Source organism: Anas platyrhynchos, chromosome 2 (genome assembly GCF_047663525.1).
Source record: "Anas platyrhynchos isolate ZD024472 breed Pekin duck chromosome 2, IASCAAS_PekinDuck_T2T, whole genome shotgun sequence".
Lineage (NCBI taxonomy): Eukaryota > Metazoa > Chordata > Aves > Anseriformes > Anatidae > Anas > Anas platyrhynchos.
The window spans coordinates 107475172-107495250 of NC_092588.1; the positions used below are offsets into that span (position 1 = coordinate 107475172).

Genomic DNA, 20079 nt, shown 5'->3' on the forward strand with positions numbered 1-20079 from the left:
AACATTGGATTTCCATCAAAAAATTAACAGCTCTAAGGGAAAGAAAGAAAAAAAATGACAGGGAAAAAAAAGGGCTGACTATGGACACACACTGTATCATATTTAAGTATTTGATCTTGGCATGAGGTGATGCGTAAGATTGTGGGGGGGCTTTTTGTGTATTTAACGAAGCTGCTGCATTTCTGGTTGTTCTGTATACAGCTAAAAACCTGAAAGCGTTACCACAGTGGTTGGCACGCCTTTGGAAGCCAGTAGGCAGGTACTTGTACAAACAGAGAAAGTTCACAGTTCCTATTTTCCAGTGGACAGGTTGTCCAACAGCATCTTAGCTTGACAGCTGGGACACATCTACCCTGCAATCTGCCTTGCAGGGAAACTAGAGCAGCAGGGGCTGTACCTGCACGCCTGAGACTCGGGGCATACGTTTGAGTTCCCAGCTCACCCTGAGCAGCGTTCTGCCACGACTTACTGCTCTGGGCAGCCTGCAGGTATTTTCGTTACCCCTCTTAGTGCAATGAAGATGTGCTGGTGGGTGTCCGAGAGCAGCTCATGTGGCTCCTTCAACCCGTTCTTACGGGGGAGGAAGCCAGCTGGCACTAACTGTTGTCACCACTGCCTCAGGCGATAAGTTTTCTGACACATCAACATCCCTGCAGCCCGCGTGAGGCGCACGAGATGACCCCGTAAGTCGTGCGTCTTCTCTCAGACACTCCCAGTCCATTACAGTGTGTTACAAACAGAACGGGGGGCTGAGGATTTGACCTACCATGGAAAGATAGCACAAGTGCTGACAAATCTGACATCTCCTCTCCGACGTTTCTAACTGCAACCACTTTCGAGGCTTTTTCTTTCCATCCACCCCCGTGCTGCTGCTGTCGTGGCTGCCGTAGCGTGCTGAAGAGTGGAGACCTGCCTCATACAGCTGCCGCCGCTGCCTCAGCTCCGTGTCCCTGTGAATATCGGATGCAATTAGTAACTGGGATTTCTTCCTAACACCACAAAGCCAAGTATAATCACCCTTTGACCACGATCATCACCAAAATCTTAACTGCACGCAGCACAGCCCTGAGCGTAACAGGAGTTTGGTGCCGTTCCCTATGTGTGGTGACAGAGACGGCCAGCACCACAGAAACGCTGCCTAATTGCAAAAGTCATCTCAGGCTTGTAACAGCGACCACTGTATCAAGCCAGTGGTTCTCAAACTGCTCCACAAAGAACTGGGGACTGCCGAGTGCTCCCTCGAGGTCGGTGAGGCATGTGGAGAGCTGGGAGATGTGGCTAACGTGCCTGCCTTCCCTGAAGTTGCCAAAAGCCACCTGGAGGAGGAGGAGGAGCCGATGCTGTCGCGAGTAACACAGCCACCTTCATCAGGAGGCAGCGCTGAACCAAGGACCTGATCTTGCTGTACACCCGAGGGAAAAAGGAGGAGATGTCAACTAGGAACAACGACAAAGCCCTCCAGCCGCCCTCCACCCGCTGTGTCTGCAAGGTGGCCAGCAGACACCTTGGAGGGACTGCAGGGCGGGTTGCAGCTGGGAGGAAGACAGCGAGTGTGGAGGGAGCTGAGCAGAAGGGGAGGATAACAAATCTCACCGCCAGACAGCGCTGAAGAGGGGCGGAGAGCCATGCTAAGTAAATGGCTTGGGGAAACTGAGCAACCGAGGCAGGTCAGGAAAGGAGGCAGCAAAAGACACAGCATACGAGCAAAACAAAACAAAGAAAAAAAATACAGGGTGCATTGTTCCGCTTTGGTTGTTTTTTTCAGGCTGGTTTGGGGTTTTGTTTTACATAAGCAGCCACGGGAAGGACTGAGATTCTCCAGAGAATTCCAACCTCGGTATAGGAACAAGTTTGAGAACCACTCTGATAGAGGTCGATGTGATTTCTTACAGCAAGCACCAACATTTCTGTTTCACCTTTCGCACTTGCAGCATTTTCCTCTTCAAGGAAAAAAAAAAAAGTGTGCGTAGAAGTGATTATTCCTGCAGGGCAACCAGCTGCAGGCAAAGCAGTCAGCACACCTGGAAGGGGGAGTCAGCACACCTCTTTGCATTTCTTTCTGAACACTAAAACAACACATGGGCTGCGTTCCCCTTCAATATGTCACTGGAAGCTTGCCAAATGAACATGCTAGTTAGTTAAATACAGTTTGTGTAGATTCCATTCATCAAAACTTTCTTGACATCTCGAGTACCAGTTGTCACAAACTTGAAAGATAGGTAGCAACTACATGGTAGGGAACAAAAGAGAAGAACATTACACAGGAAGCCAGGCAACATTATATTTTCTTTTTTTTTTTTTTTTACCTATCTTTAGAGAAACCCTAAATATGTGTTTCCTTAATCACTGTGGAGAGAAAAAGGAGTGTGAAGCTTTTGTTGTTAAAAACGTTCAAATGCTAATGCAAGATGCATGAGCACCCATGCACAAGCTGCTCGCTTACTCAGTGGTTGAAGAAAAAAACCAAAATCTTTCTGTATACAAACAACATTACGACTGTAACGATCTTGATGCTAAAGACAAGGGTTCCTGCTGCAAAACCCACGCTGCTGGCATGGATTGACAGTGGCTGCTGATGCCAAGGGGTTAAAAGCTAAGCGGCATCTAACCACCTGGCACCGAGTAGCTCACGTAACACATCAGGAAGTCTTGACTCTCAGCATCAAGACCCAAGGACAGAAAAAGCCGAGCCAACCTGTTCTTCAGTTCTTGGATGGTGCCAGAAGTATGGAATTCTTAGAGTAAGACATCCTAACCACGGGCACCCTCACAGCAGCCGAGGAAACTGCTTCTTCCACATGCGGCTGTCTTCAAACAGATTTGCTGGGCTCTCGCTTGGTTAAGGACGTGCAAGACACGTGTCTGGAATGGTTACTTACATTATCCACCTCGGGAGTCTGTCAATGAAAACAAAATAGGTACACCAGGCCCCCAATTCGTTACCTGAGCTCTCCAAGAAGTGATGATATCGTACTCAGAGTCGGTCCATTTTCCTTTTTTGCTTCCGCTGTTGCGATCTGATAAAGCAACTTCTCCATTGAAAATGGTTTGGCTATACGTCGTCTCTTCATTTCCTGGAACAGAAAGTTCCAAATTATCTCTTCAGCAAATTTTGAAAGCAAAAAAGTTACCTAGGATGAATTCAATGCAGCAAAAAGTAGCCTTCTAAAACAACCAAAAGTAAAAGCCTTCTTTAGTCTAAATTAACCAAAATACTTAGGTTCCTAACTTAGATCCAGCACTGGACTATGAAGGAAGACTTTCTGCACATGCTTTAGGTGAACCAGTGCCACAAGAAGCTCTAACACCCAAACCAAATGCATGCTACCAGTCACAATGAACGGCTTCGTAAGAGAATATCCTAGTGCCCATAATAGCTAACATTTTGTTTTCTTACAAAGTCAGTAAGTACCAGGAGTAGCATTTATACTAAGAAATCAGTCTGTGTGTTACCATGTCCTAGCACACTTCACTGTGAAATTTAACGCAGAGGAAAAGATCTGCATGTACGGACAGAAAGAAAGAGTACTCCAGTACCACCACATTTCAGGTACCCTTTTTTCAGAAAACAAAAATCACATTTCACCACTAGAAAAGCCAAGAGATGTCAGGAGAATGAGAAAAATGAAAAAATGATGCCCGGGTTTACATCAGTACACAGTTCACTGAAGTGGAGGAACCACCACTTCTAAATCCCCTCCCTAAATATGCATTTTTCCTGTGGAGGCCAAGAGAAGCAATCCGATCACCGAAGCTCAGTAATACACGATGCCTACTCTCAGCTATCCTGTCACATCTATTCTGACCTGCTGCAGGCCCAGGGCTGTCCTCGTTTTTCATCTTTACAACACCACAGACGTAAGAGGTTGTTAGGAATAAAGACAAGCATGAGCAGAACAGTCTGATGTCAGGGTAAGGAGGCAATGGGCTAAAGAGGGAGCTTCAGTTCTGCTCAGTTTTGCCTCGGACTGGCTCCTCTCTGCTTATGCTTTTAATGGTAATAACCTTTGCTGACCGAAAAGTGTTCAAAAGGTGTTCACAGGTAAGAAAAGCGTCCCTTGCAGTGTGTTATCTTTACTAGAGCCAGCCGGGGGCTGGAACAGCAGCACTTCTGGGCGCTGCAGGAGTTCTGGTGCCCACTGGATTCGGTTCATGGACTGTCCGAGGCTGCATTACAACAGCCACACGATGTCAAACCAAAAGCCCACACAGACAACACCCCACAGGCAGGGTAAAAGGCCGTGGTAGCTGGCTTGAGAAAAGCTCCACATGAGCAGACACACTGCCATGGTGCACAGCTGGCGGCCCAGGGCCCAAAGCCAGAAACGTGTGCTGTGTGTAACACAACCCGCTGGGGCTCTGCATTGATCTGAATTTCTGAGTCCATGTGCAATCTGCTCTGACGTACAGTACTGAAACGCACAGATAAGTATTTTAAAACAGACTTCTGTTTGGCTTCGACCTGCTGCCTAATCATTTCTCTAATGACATTTTTAATGCCATGAGAGACACCGAACATTCCCATCATAATTATCATCTTCCTGCCACTTTGTAGCTGGTCTTACTCTCATATACTTCTCTTGCTCATCAATTTTCCAGGCTCTTAGAGTTAACACAGGATAATTCAAACCTTTATTCATCAATCTCCACTCTACGTTTTCCAGTTCCTCTATCTTTTTTGCAATTAGGGATTCAGAATTGCGAAAGTATTCAAGTCATGGGCATATGAATATACCAGTGTTTCTGCTCCCTTTTCTGTTCTGTCCCTGGATTTCCTAACATGCAATTTTTTTAAAAAGAAAAACCTCTCTGGAGCACTTTGCTGACAGTTCCACAGGAAGCTGAAAACCTCCTTCCTCAGCAGCAGGAGCTCTTCTGGAGCCTATCACTGTGTCTGTCAAATTAGGATTTTTCTTACTCCCACGTGAGTCATTCAAAATTTCTCAGCACTGAACTTCATCTAGGATTTTCTCACTCAGACCATTCAGCATCATGATCTCTCTCTGTCACACCTCATAGCTTTAATTTTTGCAGGAAGTTTCAAGGCCTGGAGGACACGATCTCTCTACAAAAGCCATGTTTGATTGCCCTGTTCTCGTTCTTTTATACATTTTTTGTTCTTCTTGCCTTTAGCCAGTTGTTCTTCAGAATCTCTTTTTGGCCTGCGTTAGTCTGTGTTTGCGTTCATCTTGCTGCAGTTTCAGGTGGGAAGGGAGTTGTTCTATTTGCATTTTCACCTTTTGGACATAAAGGGGATTTCTGTCTTACTTCAGATAGACGCCTTTCTTCTGGTGGTTAGGCATGCCAAGCTTAGTGGGGGGTTCCCTCTTTGGTGGGGGGTTTCCTCTCACAACCTTTAGTATCCCATGGATGATGCCTGTGCTATCGAGTATCGTGATGCAGGAAGAGCAGATGTGTAGCATGAAACAGTCAGTGCTGAGGACCCAAACACCCAGAGGATGTGTGTGTGTAAAGCTGAAGACTACTTTCAAGAAGCCTAGCCTGGTCTGGAGAATATGAAGTGCATTTATTTCTGCCTCTTCCCATTTAGCTTCATCTGAAAGCGACCCAGCCTGCTCAGGCTAAGAGAGCTCCGTGATAGGAACCAAGGAGTGGTAATTGCATGGTGTTTTAAAAGCATATTCTTAACCCAAAGTAAATCTTTGGGACAATACACATAAAGCGTCTGCATCTTGGTAGGCCCCGTGCTACCAAAGCCCTCCTCTAAAAGCAGACGTTCCAACTTTCAAGCCTCCAGACCAGCATGCATATATCCCATTTTCTGTTTTCCATAATCAATGTTACTGACTCTGCCCAGTGCCTTATCTGGAGTTTCCCCTTTGCCAGTGAACACACAAACTCTTCCCTACCTGTAAGCCTTCTCCTTAGTCTAAAAATTCCCAAGGCATTTAGGATGCTTTTGCAAAGTTTACAGACCAGCTGAAACCTGTCTGTCCCTTTACACAAGGCTTTATATAAGCTCCCTTTATCCCGACATTTATCCCAAACTCCTTATAAACTGGAATCAATGCAACTTCAGATGCAGAATTTCATTTTTTTTGCATATATTAAAGAAGATTCGGTGGTCATTCAATACATGAAATAAAACAACATTGTTTAGTAATATAAAGAGTGTCACTATAAAAATCAAGTCACAGTATCACAGAGGGAAAGCAAAGTCAATATATCAAACAGCCAAAAACTGTCAATATTGCTGTCCAGAACTGAAAGACAGTAAGATACATTTGTTTTTCAGAAAGTTCATTAACAGTCCAAAAGGGGAAACTTGCTCATTATACACAGAACTTTTCACAATCTTTGAAAAGCCCAATCCCAGTCAGCCTTAGAAAATGGCAGCGTGCCTTGATAAAGTAAAGGAAACGAGGAAGAATTTCCAAAAGTTAAGAGAGTTAAGAATATAGGAGAGTTTGAGGAAATAAAAGGAGGAAAATAAAGACAGAAAAAACAGTGTAGTAGGTGTTTCCAGAGTTATTTTATATAAACACGTATCTATGGTTCTTGTAAAGTTTGTAACTTCCATTTCCAAGGCAGGTTATTATAGATTAGGATACGCTGGATTTTCAGTCAGGTTGTATCTACCCAGTGCAAAGTTTTTAAAAGTTAATCAAAAGAAACTGTTCTTCAGAATCTGAGGCACCAGGAAGAGCTTTTTAATTGCTGCATAGTGATTTTCTGTCTCTTACAAGAGTCGCATTTTCACAATATCAAACAAGTGTTCAGTAGAGCAATAAATACAGCATATGGTGGTAATATAGTAGTGTACCTTCAGACACGAAAGGTCAGTTCAGTATTTTCATTCCTTACCTACACACATATACAATTCCCACCTTCCCCCAAAATAAATCTGTAATAAAATAACCTTTTATTTCAAACTAAGTTATTATACAGTTAGTATAACCAGACTGGAAGAATTCCATTAACCCTAAAGAACCAAAACCTAGGTGTGGACATATTATAATTAATTACTTACTAACCACTTGGTATGAAGCTGTAAACGATAATTTACTATTGGCTTAGCTAGAAAACACTACCAAAATAGCATCTGTAACCCATAGTGTATTTGAGGAGGTCAGACACACAATTAGCCAAATATATTGTTTGTCTTAGAACAAAGAAACGTAGCCAAAATCAGGACTGGGCAATTCAGCTGTTTCTGCAGACAGTCTAACTCAGTTAGTTGTGTGAAAAGGGGATTGGAAGTTTTATTTACAGTTTAGTATAAGACGGGCTGGTCAGTGAACCTAAGAACTTTCAAGTTGATTAAAATTGAAATTGCCCTGATCAACAGCTTTTCCTGAATGAAGGGGCAGAGAAAGACAAGCAATGCAGCTGTGAGTGTTAACTGACTCTGCCTACCATAAAAGCTAACAAGCACAGTTATTCAGATACTTGCACCTGAGATTCTAATGGTTCTAGAAAACATCACCTAAAAAATGTAGTAAACTTAATACAATATATTATCAGTAGCTCTGAAGGGATTTTTGAAAAGCTTCCTTGCAAACTGGTCTGCAGGCATAATAATCTTCTGGATTTGTCAAATACACAGAAGTTTTTAGTTATCAATTATTAACTTAATTGCTTTTCTGAAAACACTGTATCATCATATGCCTTGCATATTTTTTCTTTTTTTTTTTTTTTTTTTAATTTAATATTCCACAAAAATAAACATAGTTGTACTGGTCTCACAATACTATCAATCCTGGAATGTCTGTTTTGCTCTTTTCTCTCGTTTTAGATGTCGGGGTGGTGAATCCATTTTAACTCCATTTCTCAACTTACCTTGGCTGTTTTAAAACCCATACTTGTCCACTGGGTGGTAGCAAAGTGCACTGTTTCAGAAACACTATAGCCACAACACACTTTAGACACAAAGGATCCAGGAAAACAGACAACAAACTGCCCGCTCTGCTGTACAGTACGGTGCACCCTGATCCCCTCCTTACACAAGATTTCTGGGGAGATCTAGAAAGACATAAAAACAATAAAGAAATAAAGTCAGAACTTTGTTGTACTGTTTGATCCCCTTCCTTGCTGGGTACTGCCACTAGTTCTGGAGAAAAGCTACACCCTGCTAACAACTCCGCTCTACTTTCTCTCTTCCCTTTTGCACATGCTGAAACTTAGTTATTCGGAGTGAGAATTACAGATGTTTCTCTTCTGAAACCAATAGTTGAAACTTTCACTTGCCAAAGAATCTCAAACACAAAGCCTCAGAAACATGCTATCTGTAATAATAATAATAATAAAAGTAATGTAAGCCATTTGTTTTTCCATCCAGATTACTCTAGACAGACGTGTCATTGGATCCATCTTGCGTTTATGCTTTTGTTAGGGATGGTAAAATGGACAGCCAAGAAATTTGTTGTGTTCTCCCAGATTTATTCTTAAATGCACTAAATGGAAATCGTTATCTATAAAATAAACAAGGGAGCCAAAAATTTTTTGAAATCCTTCAAAGTATTGGGCTTCTCATATCCAGGACGGCATCATAAAATGTCAGTCATGGTAGATGAACTGATTACAAAACATTCACTTTGTGAGTTCAAATACATCATGGACAGCATTAAAAATGGACATTTACTGCACTGTCATGTTTATTTTATATTCAACACTTTAATGTTAGCTATGCTAGAAAAATGCCACATGGGTGAATGCTGCAAGTATAAAGTGTCCGTATTTTCACAACAGCATCACTGTAGTGTAAGGAGAAAAAAATAAAAAATAAAATTAAAAAAAAAGAAGAAGAAATAGATTTCCAAACACCAGCCTTCTGATTAGCCTTGGGTTCTCAAATGGGAATACCTCCCTCCCAGTATTAACCTACCATTACATTACTTTCAAGCATTTCCAGCCCTGGAGTGCCATTGGCTTGCAGCAGGGTATGTACCACATCATCAAGTTTGTTCTCCTCCGCAGCAGGAATGCAATACCTGTTGTTTTGTCAGAGGAAAAGAGAGAGATTTACTATGGAGTAAATAATGGCCCACAGCTACAGTACAAGGCAATTTAGACCAGGACATTGGCTGAAAGAAAGAAATTAAACACGCATGCCCACACAGTTCTTTCTTTGCAAAACATTCAGGACTGATGGAAAGCTGTTTATTTAGATTCGGTCTGATGGTGTTCAGTAGATGCCAGAAGACACAAAATCACCAAAACAGAAATGTGAAAATTCATAGCTCTGTAGAATCAGAGTAGGAAAATCAGCTGTAGCACCATGAGCATTTTAATGCCACTGGAATAGGTAATTATGAGCAGAAGTTTGTATCTCTTGAGCATCAATATCACAGGATCATCACAGAATGGTTTGGGTTGGAAGGGACCTCAAAGCCCACCCAATTCCAACCCCCTGCCGTGGGCAGGGACACCTCCCACCAGACCACGCTGCTCAAAGCCCCATCCAGCCTGGCCTTGAGCACTTCCACAACTACATCTACCTATCTATACACACACACACACACACACAGTTACCTGTATTACAAACCAGTATATTTATTCTATGTGCAAGAACCAAAGTACCTTTTATTTAAAAATATTTTCTGTTCATAACAATCAAGAAACCACGAATCACCTCTACTGTCAGTACACGAAGTGGTCTAATACCTTCTTTCATTTCTTACTAAACAAATCTCACATCTCTCCCCTCCCTTGCAACAAAAGAAAGACCTGACTAAGACTTAAAACTGCTGGGTACATGCCCCGAGCTGCACATCCTCCTCTCCTCTAGAAGCCGACAACCTAGCTGTCCTCTCTGTGCTCAGTGCTGGCAGCACTTCCTACGCAGAAATGACAAGAAGTAACACAGAAGACTCAGGTGTTAGCTTCACACATCTGGAGAACTGTTACTTTGCGGGATGCAGGCATGTGATGTGGTGACAATTCACCACTACTCGATGTCGGGTGCCTGCTTGCACCCTGCTGGAAGGGTCATACTTCATGCCCATTCAGGGGATACCTGTTCCCAAGATCTGGCACTTGGTGTTCATCGCTGTGAACTGAGCAGCACAGCTTGGTGGGAAACTGCAAACCCTGGGATTGCCGAACTTGCCTTGAGTTGCTGCCATGCTAGGGTTTATCTGCAACACTGCTTTACTTGGTTTTATTATGCTCAGGCAAATAAAAAGCACCTCCAGATTTACCACGGCTCATCTCCGTTCACTTTAAAGAATGAGGCCTCAATCTGGAGTCCATGTGCCCCAGCACCAGTCACACACACAGCCGTTCTTCCAAACTTGGCAAATGATGGAAGAGAATCAATCTGGAAAGATTTTGGGGAAAAGGGGGGCAGTTCTCTTGTCATCTGTCCAGGTCTCACCACCAATTTATAAAGCATTCTGCTAGCCTTACAGACCGTGTCTGTAACAGGATGTTTGCTTACAATGTGCACTAATATTAACTCCGTGTGTGTCAGATGATGAATCTGTAGGAGGCTGTACTTCCTATGATTTAACATCTCATTACTGTTCGCTGTACTGATGAGTACTTTTTCTCTGCTGATCTTCAGGCTGACAGCCAGAAGAGATGACAATATCTGCTCGTACAGCTAATTGTAGCTGTATCACAGGATCTAATGAGCTGTTTGTCCAGGGGTACATAGGTGTAAGTGCACTTACATTAAGTGTCTACAGAATATGAAACGTAGCTAGCAACTAACTGCTAACGCCCATAGCCAGGTACCAGAACGATGTGTGTAAGCATTAAAAATGATTTCCATATGATAATGAAAAATGTATGGTAGAAAATATAAAGGATGTGGTGGATAGAGAGTTCAGGATATTTTGTGTAAAATAAGAAAGTGGTTCCTATACAGTCAGAGCATGGATTCAATCATTTTACAAGCGACAATATAATGCTAGCTTGAACAAGTATCTCTCTGTCAGCCTAAAGGAAGCCTACCTTGCCTAGCTGTCATGCTAGTTTCCATGTCATGAAAACTTTCTATAGATTGAACCCTATAACAAGCAGAAGTATGTATTATCACTAAGTATCTCAGAACAGACCATAGAAGATAAACTGAAAGTTTTCTTCCAAGTAAGGCTTCTTTCCACCTTTTTTCTCAACGTTTTCTCATTAAATCTTCATCAGGACTAGACTTCTAGAAGGCATTCACCCATGCAAAAGGTGTTACTCAAACTGCTGTTAACCCAAGCCTACAGAAGGACAACTGTGGTGAACACGAAGAGAACAAAGCACAGGAATACTTACCAAATGCAATCAGCACCAGTGTGTAAGTAGTCAATGTATGGAAGGTGATTTTGGTCTCGAGACCAGCATGAGGTAGAAAAGACCATGCCAATATTTAGCCAAGGAATCGTCACTCCTAAAACAGAGATTGAAAATGAGTTTTGAGTAACTGCAATTTCTGATTAAAATACAGTTTGAGGGCATCTTGGTAGAAAAATCTTCTACCTGTCAGCTGACCCTGAAGTTTTAAGTCTTCCTATCAGAGTGAATAATTAACAAAGAGTGATTTATTTATTAAATTCAGCATTTTCTACTACCAGATGCTTACAGTGCCCTTCAACATATTTGTTTTCCAATAGCTGTAAAAAATGTTACTCTTTAAATTACTGACAAAAGCCCATAATTCAAGCTCAACAACATTGACCAGAGGAGGTTGCTTCATGTTGTCAGGTGTACGTATACATGTGAACACGTATCCTCTTTCCCAGCTGGTGGGGTCCAGGCTCAACATCTGCACAGGTGACTGGATTTTGCTTTCAACTAATGTTTTCTACTGGTAAATTTCAATGGCACAGATGCAGCTGGAGCTTGTAACACTTGTGACAATTCATCTAAAAAACCTGCATGCTGCTTTGCCCAGCACTCATCTAGGTTTGCAAGTAAGAAAGTTGCATGGCTCTGTCTTTCATCACCTTGACAAAAAACAAGAACACCGATGTACTGGCAACAACAGAAAGCGATACTGCGAGCACAACTGGTTCCTCCCAGGTATATGGTCTCAACCGTTCATTAATTCTTAATCTGCACACCTGCTTTCAGCCCTACAAACACCAACTGCTACATACAACTGCCTCTCTACCCGGGCAGCCACCCAACAGAAGGACTGGAAAGAGTGAGAAGGCTTTGATGACGACATGGCCACATTTAGAAGGAACTTAGGACTGCTGAAAACGTAGGAAAGAGCCTTGCTTACCAGGCACAGCACCAAGATGTCGCAGGATGGATCCTGTATTATTAGGAAGGACTGTGAGGTTCCACCCATGCCTGTTCAGGGGGCGACACAGAGGCAGATACATGTCAGTGCCACGTTCCCGCTACCAATGTCCCCAGCACTGTGCTGCCTTGCTGGCCTCGTGCCCCCACCTCTGCTTGTATCAGTGGGGCAGCCAGCACAGCCTCCGCGACCTTACCTTGAAAATGGTTCAGATTTCCCCACAGGAAAGCCACTCCCGTGGGTGTTGGTATCTACTTTTCCACAATGCACTGCTACATGGCAATCTTTCTGTTCCACTAACCGCCAATATTCTTGCTGTTGTAAAAGAAAATGGGGACAGATTTTCAGTTTGTAGAACAAGGTATCTCCTGTTACATTAAAATATAAACCCCAGAAATGACATCAGAAATGTAACTTAACATACAACACTGCTTAAAAATAAGAATATAAATAATTATAAGTAATAGTGGATTGCAAAGACAGAATTTAGATCTCCTTGTTCCTGTGCTTCATCACAAAATGAATTAAAACATCCTTCTCTCCCTCAGTTCATCAACACCTTTATTAAAAATGTTTAGGAAAAAAAAATCAAGAGAAGAAATTAGTACCATATCTATCTAATAAATTAATTTTCTTCCACACCAGATATCCCACACTGAACTGTGAACAGCAGTGCCTGAACATTAGCTATGCTGAACCTGCACGCTCAATCTCCCCCCTATAAAACATTTGCCACCCCTTGTGTTGGTCTCACCTCTACTTCAGCTACTGTAGGCTCCTTTGTGAAGCACATGTTCATGATGTTTCTTGCTGTTCGGTAGAAGGTCGTTAAAGAAACAGACCTACCCTGTGGAAGAAGAAAATATAATGAAAAGCGAAAATAAAAAAAAAAGGTGCCTCCATCTCCCCTGGCTTCACTCTTCTCTTTACATGCTCAATCTCAAATCACAAAGAGAAGAATGTCTTCAGAACACACGTGGATCTATACTCGTTTCTTATTGGGGAAAATATCTCAGTGATAGAGAAATCTTATCACAACATCATATTTAATGTCAAAATAATATTGTTGAACCAATCCTTTAGAAGACCAGCTGAACATTCAAAGAAAGCCATGTACACTGCTTCATCCAGCACAGCTCTGCGTTTCAAAACTACAGGAGATGGACACACAACTTGGTGCTCAACCCTCCCTGAATTTCAGATTCAGATCCAAAGGGCCATGTGGCTATGCTTTTACATACACAGAAAGGGATGAAAAGGATTTAGAAAGTTCATAGAAATGTTCAGCATCAAGCCAGTATTGTATGAGATCAAGGGGGTCAGAAAAAATAAAGTTTACTGAAATTACACTAATCACCTGCACACAAAAACTAGCTTTGCACCATTCAATAAAAGTGCAATTTCAAGGAACCAGGACCATTTATTGCAAGGCTGAGGGAAGTAAAATTCAGTAAAATTGCCAAATGAGCATGGCACTTGATTCTTGGCACTACTGCAGGACATAGCCCGTATGAGAGCAGAACCTGACTTGGTTTTCTGTTTGAGCTCTATCTAACTCTCTGGGTACCTGCTTTGATGTGAATAGCAGTAGCTCTGGGAGCATGCCCTGAATACGCTGAAGGCAGGAACACCAGAACCTGTTTGCTCCTTTCAGCCAGACATACCAGGACATCCATACAGGCACAGCCTTCTCTACTCCAGGGTGAAAGAAGAGAGCTGGGAAGCCAAAACCTGTAAGAGAGCTGGGGGGTTCCAAGCTCACAAACCCCACAGTAGCTGCCGTGGCCAAGCTGGTTTACAGGGATCACTGTAGGCAACAACCAGCATCGCTCTGCAAACACAAAGCTGAAAACATCTCCCACACCTTACCAGATCTACTTCTTCCTCTAAACCCCAATGTGTTCCCCGCTCACCCAACTGAGCAACCATGGGCTTAAACTCCACTTAAATTGGCATTTTATCTCTCGGACTACAACCTTTTAGGTTTTCCAGTAATGAAACAGATCTGCCAAACCACCTAAGCCTTTTCTATTATTTATTTATGAACTATGCCCAAGAGTAAGCAGGGAACAACTGCACAGCAGCCTTTTGCCCAGAGGCCAAGTCTATCGCTTTGCCGGGCTCCTACGGCTGTGACATTGCCACTTTCTTAATTGAACGCAATGCAATTAGCCGTGGCAGGAGTTTATGAAATGCCCACAGCCTGGGGCCCTCCAGTTCCCATAAAGTTCAGAGCTGGTTGCTTTGCGATACAATAAGCAATTTCCTTCATCTTTTAATGCCCTCGTGAATCATTTACTGAGGCAGAGCCTTGAAACGAGAACTCCCATAAAATGCAGGGCCCGCACCAACAGTTGTCAAACTTTTTTAGTCTCCTAGAAGTTGTAAAACAAATTTAATTACAGAGGTTTTCTATCTTTTTATTTGTTTGCTTGTTTTTGTTTGTTTGTTTGTTTTTTATATCTGAGGGATCTCACAACATTTTCTAATGGGTGTTCAGAAAATAGTTCAAAATGCCGTAGCAGAGCATCTCAACCAGAATGCAGAATTAAGTGCTGAGAAATAAAATAACCTTCTAAATGCCCTCAAAAAATGCTTGAGCAGTTCAGCACCTGTCCTGGGAACTTCAAGCTACTCAGCAGAGTCTCTGTTGCTGTGACAGAGACAATATATACAGTATTTTCTCTGACAATATGACAGAGAAAGGATTAAGGGACAAGCTTTCCTTTTCCTTTTTTTGACTTTTTTTCCCCATGGTCTCTGCATCAGCCTCAAGAACAAACTGGGAGCACCATCAGCAAGCCTGACGGGTGTGTGTCACCTCTGGCAATGGCGTGGAAAGGGGAGGAAAGTCAGGCAGAAAAAGCCATACTTTTAGGGAGTAAAGAAAACAAGGGCAGCAGCCTGCAGCATGCACCTAAAAGCACAGCAGGCCTTGCAGCCTGGCAAGGAGCAACACTGAAAGTAATTTGGGAGTCCTGGCAGAAAATCAGCCAAACACAAAGGAGATTTACTCCAACCTTGACATGCGATATGGTGGTAACTGCTCCTGGAAGACTGGATGTCTCTTTCTAAAAATGCGTTCCAGCTCAAGCACATGCTGGCTGCAGAAATCACCGTGCAAAACCCTAAATGTATGGTCTCTCTTTATGGTCTGAGGTATAGACTTTATGGTCCGAATTGGACTGCGTCCACAGGATTATGATGTTCTCCTCCAGCCCTCGATCTATTGACCTGGACATTTATAGAAGGGCTTTTGTTTGTTTGTTTTGTTTTTAATCAGAATGAGAAATGTGCTTTAGAAAGGAACCATAACAATCCCACCATACGCTGAAACTGTAACGTGAGGACATGTTCTGATAAAAAAAAAATAATTAGATTTTCTCAGAAACGCGTTAATAGGAAGAGAATACTCCCCCATCCACACGCAGACACGGAAGGACACCGTCACACTCAAGAAAAACAGAGAATGCAGGATTAAAAAGTTTGTTTCAGAAATTTCTGTGAAGCGCCCTCCACTTAAATCCAGAAGCCAGGCACCACCTAAGCTTGGCCTAGTAACAAAGGACTCCCACTGCAAGATCTCTCATTTTATAATTTTGGGCTTGCTCTAAGTGCCATAACCTCTTGTCAGGCACCTGTCCTTGAGGTATAACCCCTCAAGTGCTGTGGAAATCAAAGCTCCAACTCCTCTGCTCAGAGGGACCAGGCCTCCTGAGGGAGCTGTATAACAGGAGCCTGGTCCAGGCAGAGAGAGCACCAACCTGCAGCCTCAGTGATGCTCCTCTCTGGTAATTCCTATGCCATGGAATAGAAATATTCCTAAGGTCCTCTTACTGGGTTTTGCTGGACTCAGACAAGGCCTGACGCTTCCAGTACCATCAGTGCTTTTTGTGCAGCTACAGCAATTTGGGGGGGAGCTCTCTGACTTTTTTGAGGGGGGAGAAGGTTACCAGCCATATCTTGCTTGCCTTTTTTCTTTTTTTTTTCCTCTAAAAGCCTGACTGGGATACTTCTCTTAACGAATTACAGTCTTGCTTTTTGAGCCTCTTGTTTATCTTCTAAACCTCAGCTTGCGACTTACACTGGGAAAGCAGAGGCATCCCCCCCGGCTACGCGGGAGGTTGTTCATACAGCAGTAGGGGTAAGTCGTATCAGATTTTTCATTTCACATCATTAAGCACAGTATTTTAACCACCTAAATGCCACTCCACTATTCGCAAACACTGCTGTCATTAGATATGCTTCTGTCCAGTAGGCAGATGGCAAGGAGATTGCTTTTCAGAGGCGGGATTGAGGACGGAGTCCCCGAATAAAAGAAATTCTGGCTGACAAATCGTAATAGGCTGCAAAGAAACCCAAAGCAAGCTTATAAAGCCCAAGTCATGAGCTCACGCAGCCTCTAAATAGCTTAGCAATAAGCCACTTTGGGCTATCTGGCCTCATTTCCCAGTGATGGAAGTGAGATTGGAAAGGGAAGAACAGCGTATTCCTTTCCTGGGCAAGGACACTGAATTCTGTATTTCTCTCGGAGCTTGGCTGAGCAGCTGAGCACAACTCTGAGCTGCGCTGCGAGCCGCAGTGCCAAGTCCTGCTCAAGGGCAGGAGGCTGCCAAAGAAAACACAGTGAGAGAGTCAGCATTCTTTTGTAAATGATGTACTCGATACGTGGAGGACTGGGCGTTCACGTGACTGTTAGCGCCGAGCAAAATTTGGCAGTGCAGATGAAAATATTGTTTGCATTTCAATTTGCCCTTTCTAAATGCAGTCTATTCCCAGTGATGCTAGCTTTGATGTGAAGTGCTGCTGCTACTACAAGAGGCTCGCAAGAAGGGGTGAGAGAGCAGAGCATTGCTTTTAAATGTCACCAGAAAATGAAAATAAAAATTGCGTCTGCAAGGATAATTGGGCAGAGCTATTCAAGGAGCCTCTCACGGGGAGGTGGAGGGGGGTAGCCTGGCGCAGGAATGTCTCCTTACAATGAGGAGGCATCCCAGTTTTTCGGGCACGCCGTCAGAGCCAGGCAGATGAGGCTAAAGCCAGCAGAGCACCCGGGTGCACAGCCCACCAGCTCCCCCCAAAACTGGGTGTAACCTGGAGCACAGCAGCGGCCGTTCTGCGCGAGGAAGCCAGCAGAGCCCGCCTCGTTACCTTGTATATACACTTGTGTAAGTCGCTAAGAACTCCCTCCTCCTCCTCCTCGTCCTCCTTCGTGGTCTCCTTTTCCTGAGCGAAGAGCCGCCGCCTGCCCGTCTTCAGTGGGACGTCGACCTCTTTTAACTTGTTGCGGAAGCCGTTTTTGTGAACCACGCCGTTGATGAGTCCGTTTTTGGGCTCAAACCGGGGCAAGGAATGGAACTTGTAGGCATTCTCCGAATGTCCCTCCAAAGGTCCTTTCCTCTTCTCCAAGATCTCCTTTTCCAGCAAGACCTCCTTCTCCAGTTTCTTGTGCTCCTCGGGGGAGAGGGAGTCGTAGGAGAGCAAGTACTGGCAGTAGGCTTCCTGCAGCTTGGCCAGCCTGTCCTGTGCAGTTTTGGGGATGCGCAGCATGTCTGCCAGTTTGTTCCATTTCTTGAGGTCAGTCACTTGCTGCATCCCCCCCATCTCGTTGATCAGCTGGACGAAGCAGGCCAGGTCGAGCTCGCAGCCTCCTGGGGTCCACGTGCGCCAGGCAGCAGAGGGGGGGGAAAGGGAAACACAGGAACTGGTTAGCAAACCTGCGGGTGGCACACGGCAAGCGCTCCTGCTAGCTGGGAACACGCGGGACGTGCCACTTGTGGGTACCTGGGCACCACAGCAGGACCATCCCCACCCTGCACACCTCCCAGGACAGGCACACAGCTGCTGGTTTACTGACTTAATTTGCTCAGAGAATTATCGTACCTATTTGCAATGGCACTCCCTATGGCTAAATTTGCTCTTCTCGAGTTTCACGCCCATCTCTTCTCGGAGCATCCCCAGCTATCTCCTGACACGTATCTTTCCCCCGCATCACCCAGCAGTAGGGGAGACAGGAGTTGTCCAACTCTCAAAAAGCCCCACACTCCCACCCTCCCCTCGTCTGCCACCAGCCCCACATCTGTTTTATACAGGCAAGAAGAAAAGCAAGTGTCAAGAAAGGTGCTGGCAATCAAATAGACAATTATTTATCCTTTCTGGATGTGAAATACCCATTATCTCATGTCCGAACAACACTTTGAATATATTAAGTATTTAAAAGGAGCACAGTAACATCATTAATTTCACTGCAGGTAGAAAAAAATAATAATTTAAAGACTGGGGAAGAGGGAGGAGGTGCCTTAAAAGAAAGCTGGCAACTGCTACCACGTAAAAAGTTCCAGATGCATTCTCCCACTTTGAGGCCATCCATATTTTATATTCCATTACGGTTTTGTATGTTTTAAGATGACTAGCACATTTCACACTCCAGTCAAAAAATAAAAACCGAAGATTGTACAAACTTCAGCATAAAAAAGCAGCCAAAAGGATGATGAACAATAAAGGAAGCATCATAAATACTCTCAAAGCACAGAAATAAATCATCAGCAGAAAGAGTTAAGAAACTGGCCAAAGACCACCTACAATTCAACAGGGCACTGCTAAAAGAAAAAGAAGAATTAATACAAAACTGGTGTCAACATCGCTGCCACATCGTCTCTCCTTCTCTTTCTTTTTCTGTGATGAAAGTAGAAAATCATTATGCCATAGCAGTTAGCACTTAGAAAGAAATGCTATTATCAACCAGGAAAGTGCAAGAAGCAGCATTATGGTAAATATTTGCTGTTGGATGCACAGCTACAGGATCTGGTAAGGCCCAGCTTTATTGTCTTGTTGCTTGTGCAAGCAGTATCACCTCCTTAAAACTATGCCATGCTGTACCTCAGACACTTCATTGCTGATCCCAGTTTTCAGTCTCCTTCATTTTCCCTCCCATACACTCCTCTTCCCTCTGTTTTCCCCTCTCCCCACTGCCAATCCACCATTTCCAGATGACACTGACAGCAGAGCGAGAAGCTGCCTGCTAATGGTGTCAGCATAGCCCTGGTCAAAGGTGTGGAAAGGGGGGAAAGGCTTTTGGTTGCAGCCAAAATCACAAGAAAGGCTTTGAGAAGTATACAACAAGGCTGTAGGCAGGGCTACAGCATAGCAGGTTTACCTTTTTTTTTCTTTTTCCTAATAGGCTAAATGTTTAAGTCTTTGAGCAAAGAAAAGGTCAACACAATTGGAAAAAAAAAAATTGAAAGGTTTTCCTTCTTTCCTCCTTAATCTTCCCCATACAATAATACTCAAGCTGGCCTCTATTACAGAAAGCGCTTTTTTGGTCTAGTGTTACAAATGCACCGTTCACAAATAAACTGGAAGTGTAATTTCAGCTGGCTTTTTATCCAATCGATGCAGCCCCCTTGTATAAAGTTGGGTAACACGCTCCTAACTTTGAAAGAAGCATGGCTCCAGTTTGATATTATGCATGTTCTGCTGCGCAACAAATTGCGCACACCCAGTTTCAAGTCCTCGTTTCAACACAATATTTATGACTTATTTAAGAAATGCAATATTCTCCGGTATAATGGAATGATAGCTCATAATCACTCTGCAATATAAGGCCGTAAGTATCACATCATTCAATCAGAGTCCCATATATCTGGCAGATGCTCCATAGGGCCAGCCACAGCTATGGTTTACAAAATGGTCTCAATTATAATTCCATTTCACACAGTCATAACTTTTGGAAGCATTTATATCTCATGCTGATGTTTTCCAGGACTGGACTAAGCATGTTGCTTAAACTTTCCTTGAAAGACTAAAGAAAAAAAAAAAGAAAAGTTTTAACTTTATTTCTAAAGTGCCGATAGCTAAATGGCTTAAATATGAGACCTGGC

The 20079-nt window shown here is 43.5% G+C and overlaps 1 protein-coding gene across 2 annotated transcripts in view; it reads right to left on the reverse strand.

The window, feature by feature from the left end:
- Nucleotides 1–20079, reverse strand: part of JARID2 (jumonji and AT-rich interaction domain containing 2) — a 202810-nt gene that overhangs the window by 4239 nt on the left and 178492 nt on the right. For both annotated transcript variants that reach the window (XM_038175718.2, XM_027451254.3), the window contains exons 8-16: nt 17351–17850; nt 12954–13046; nt 12396–12514; nt 12179–12249; nt 11227–11341; nt 8846–8951; nt 7801–7983; nt 2944–3074; nt 767–950 (exon numbers count right to left, since the gene is read on the reverse strand). In XM_038175718.2, the coding sequence (XP_038031646.1) occupies nt 767–950; nt 2944–3074; nt 7801–7983; nt 8846–8951; nt 11227–11341; nt 12179–12249; nt 12396–12514; nt 12954–13046; nt 17351–17850 (1502 nt within the window). The remainder of the gene's footprint in view (nt 1–766; nt 951–2943; nt 3075–7800; nt 7984–8845; nt 8952–11226; nt 11342–12178; nt 12250–12395; nt 12515–12953; nt 13047–17350; nt 17851–20079) is intronic.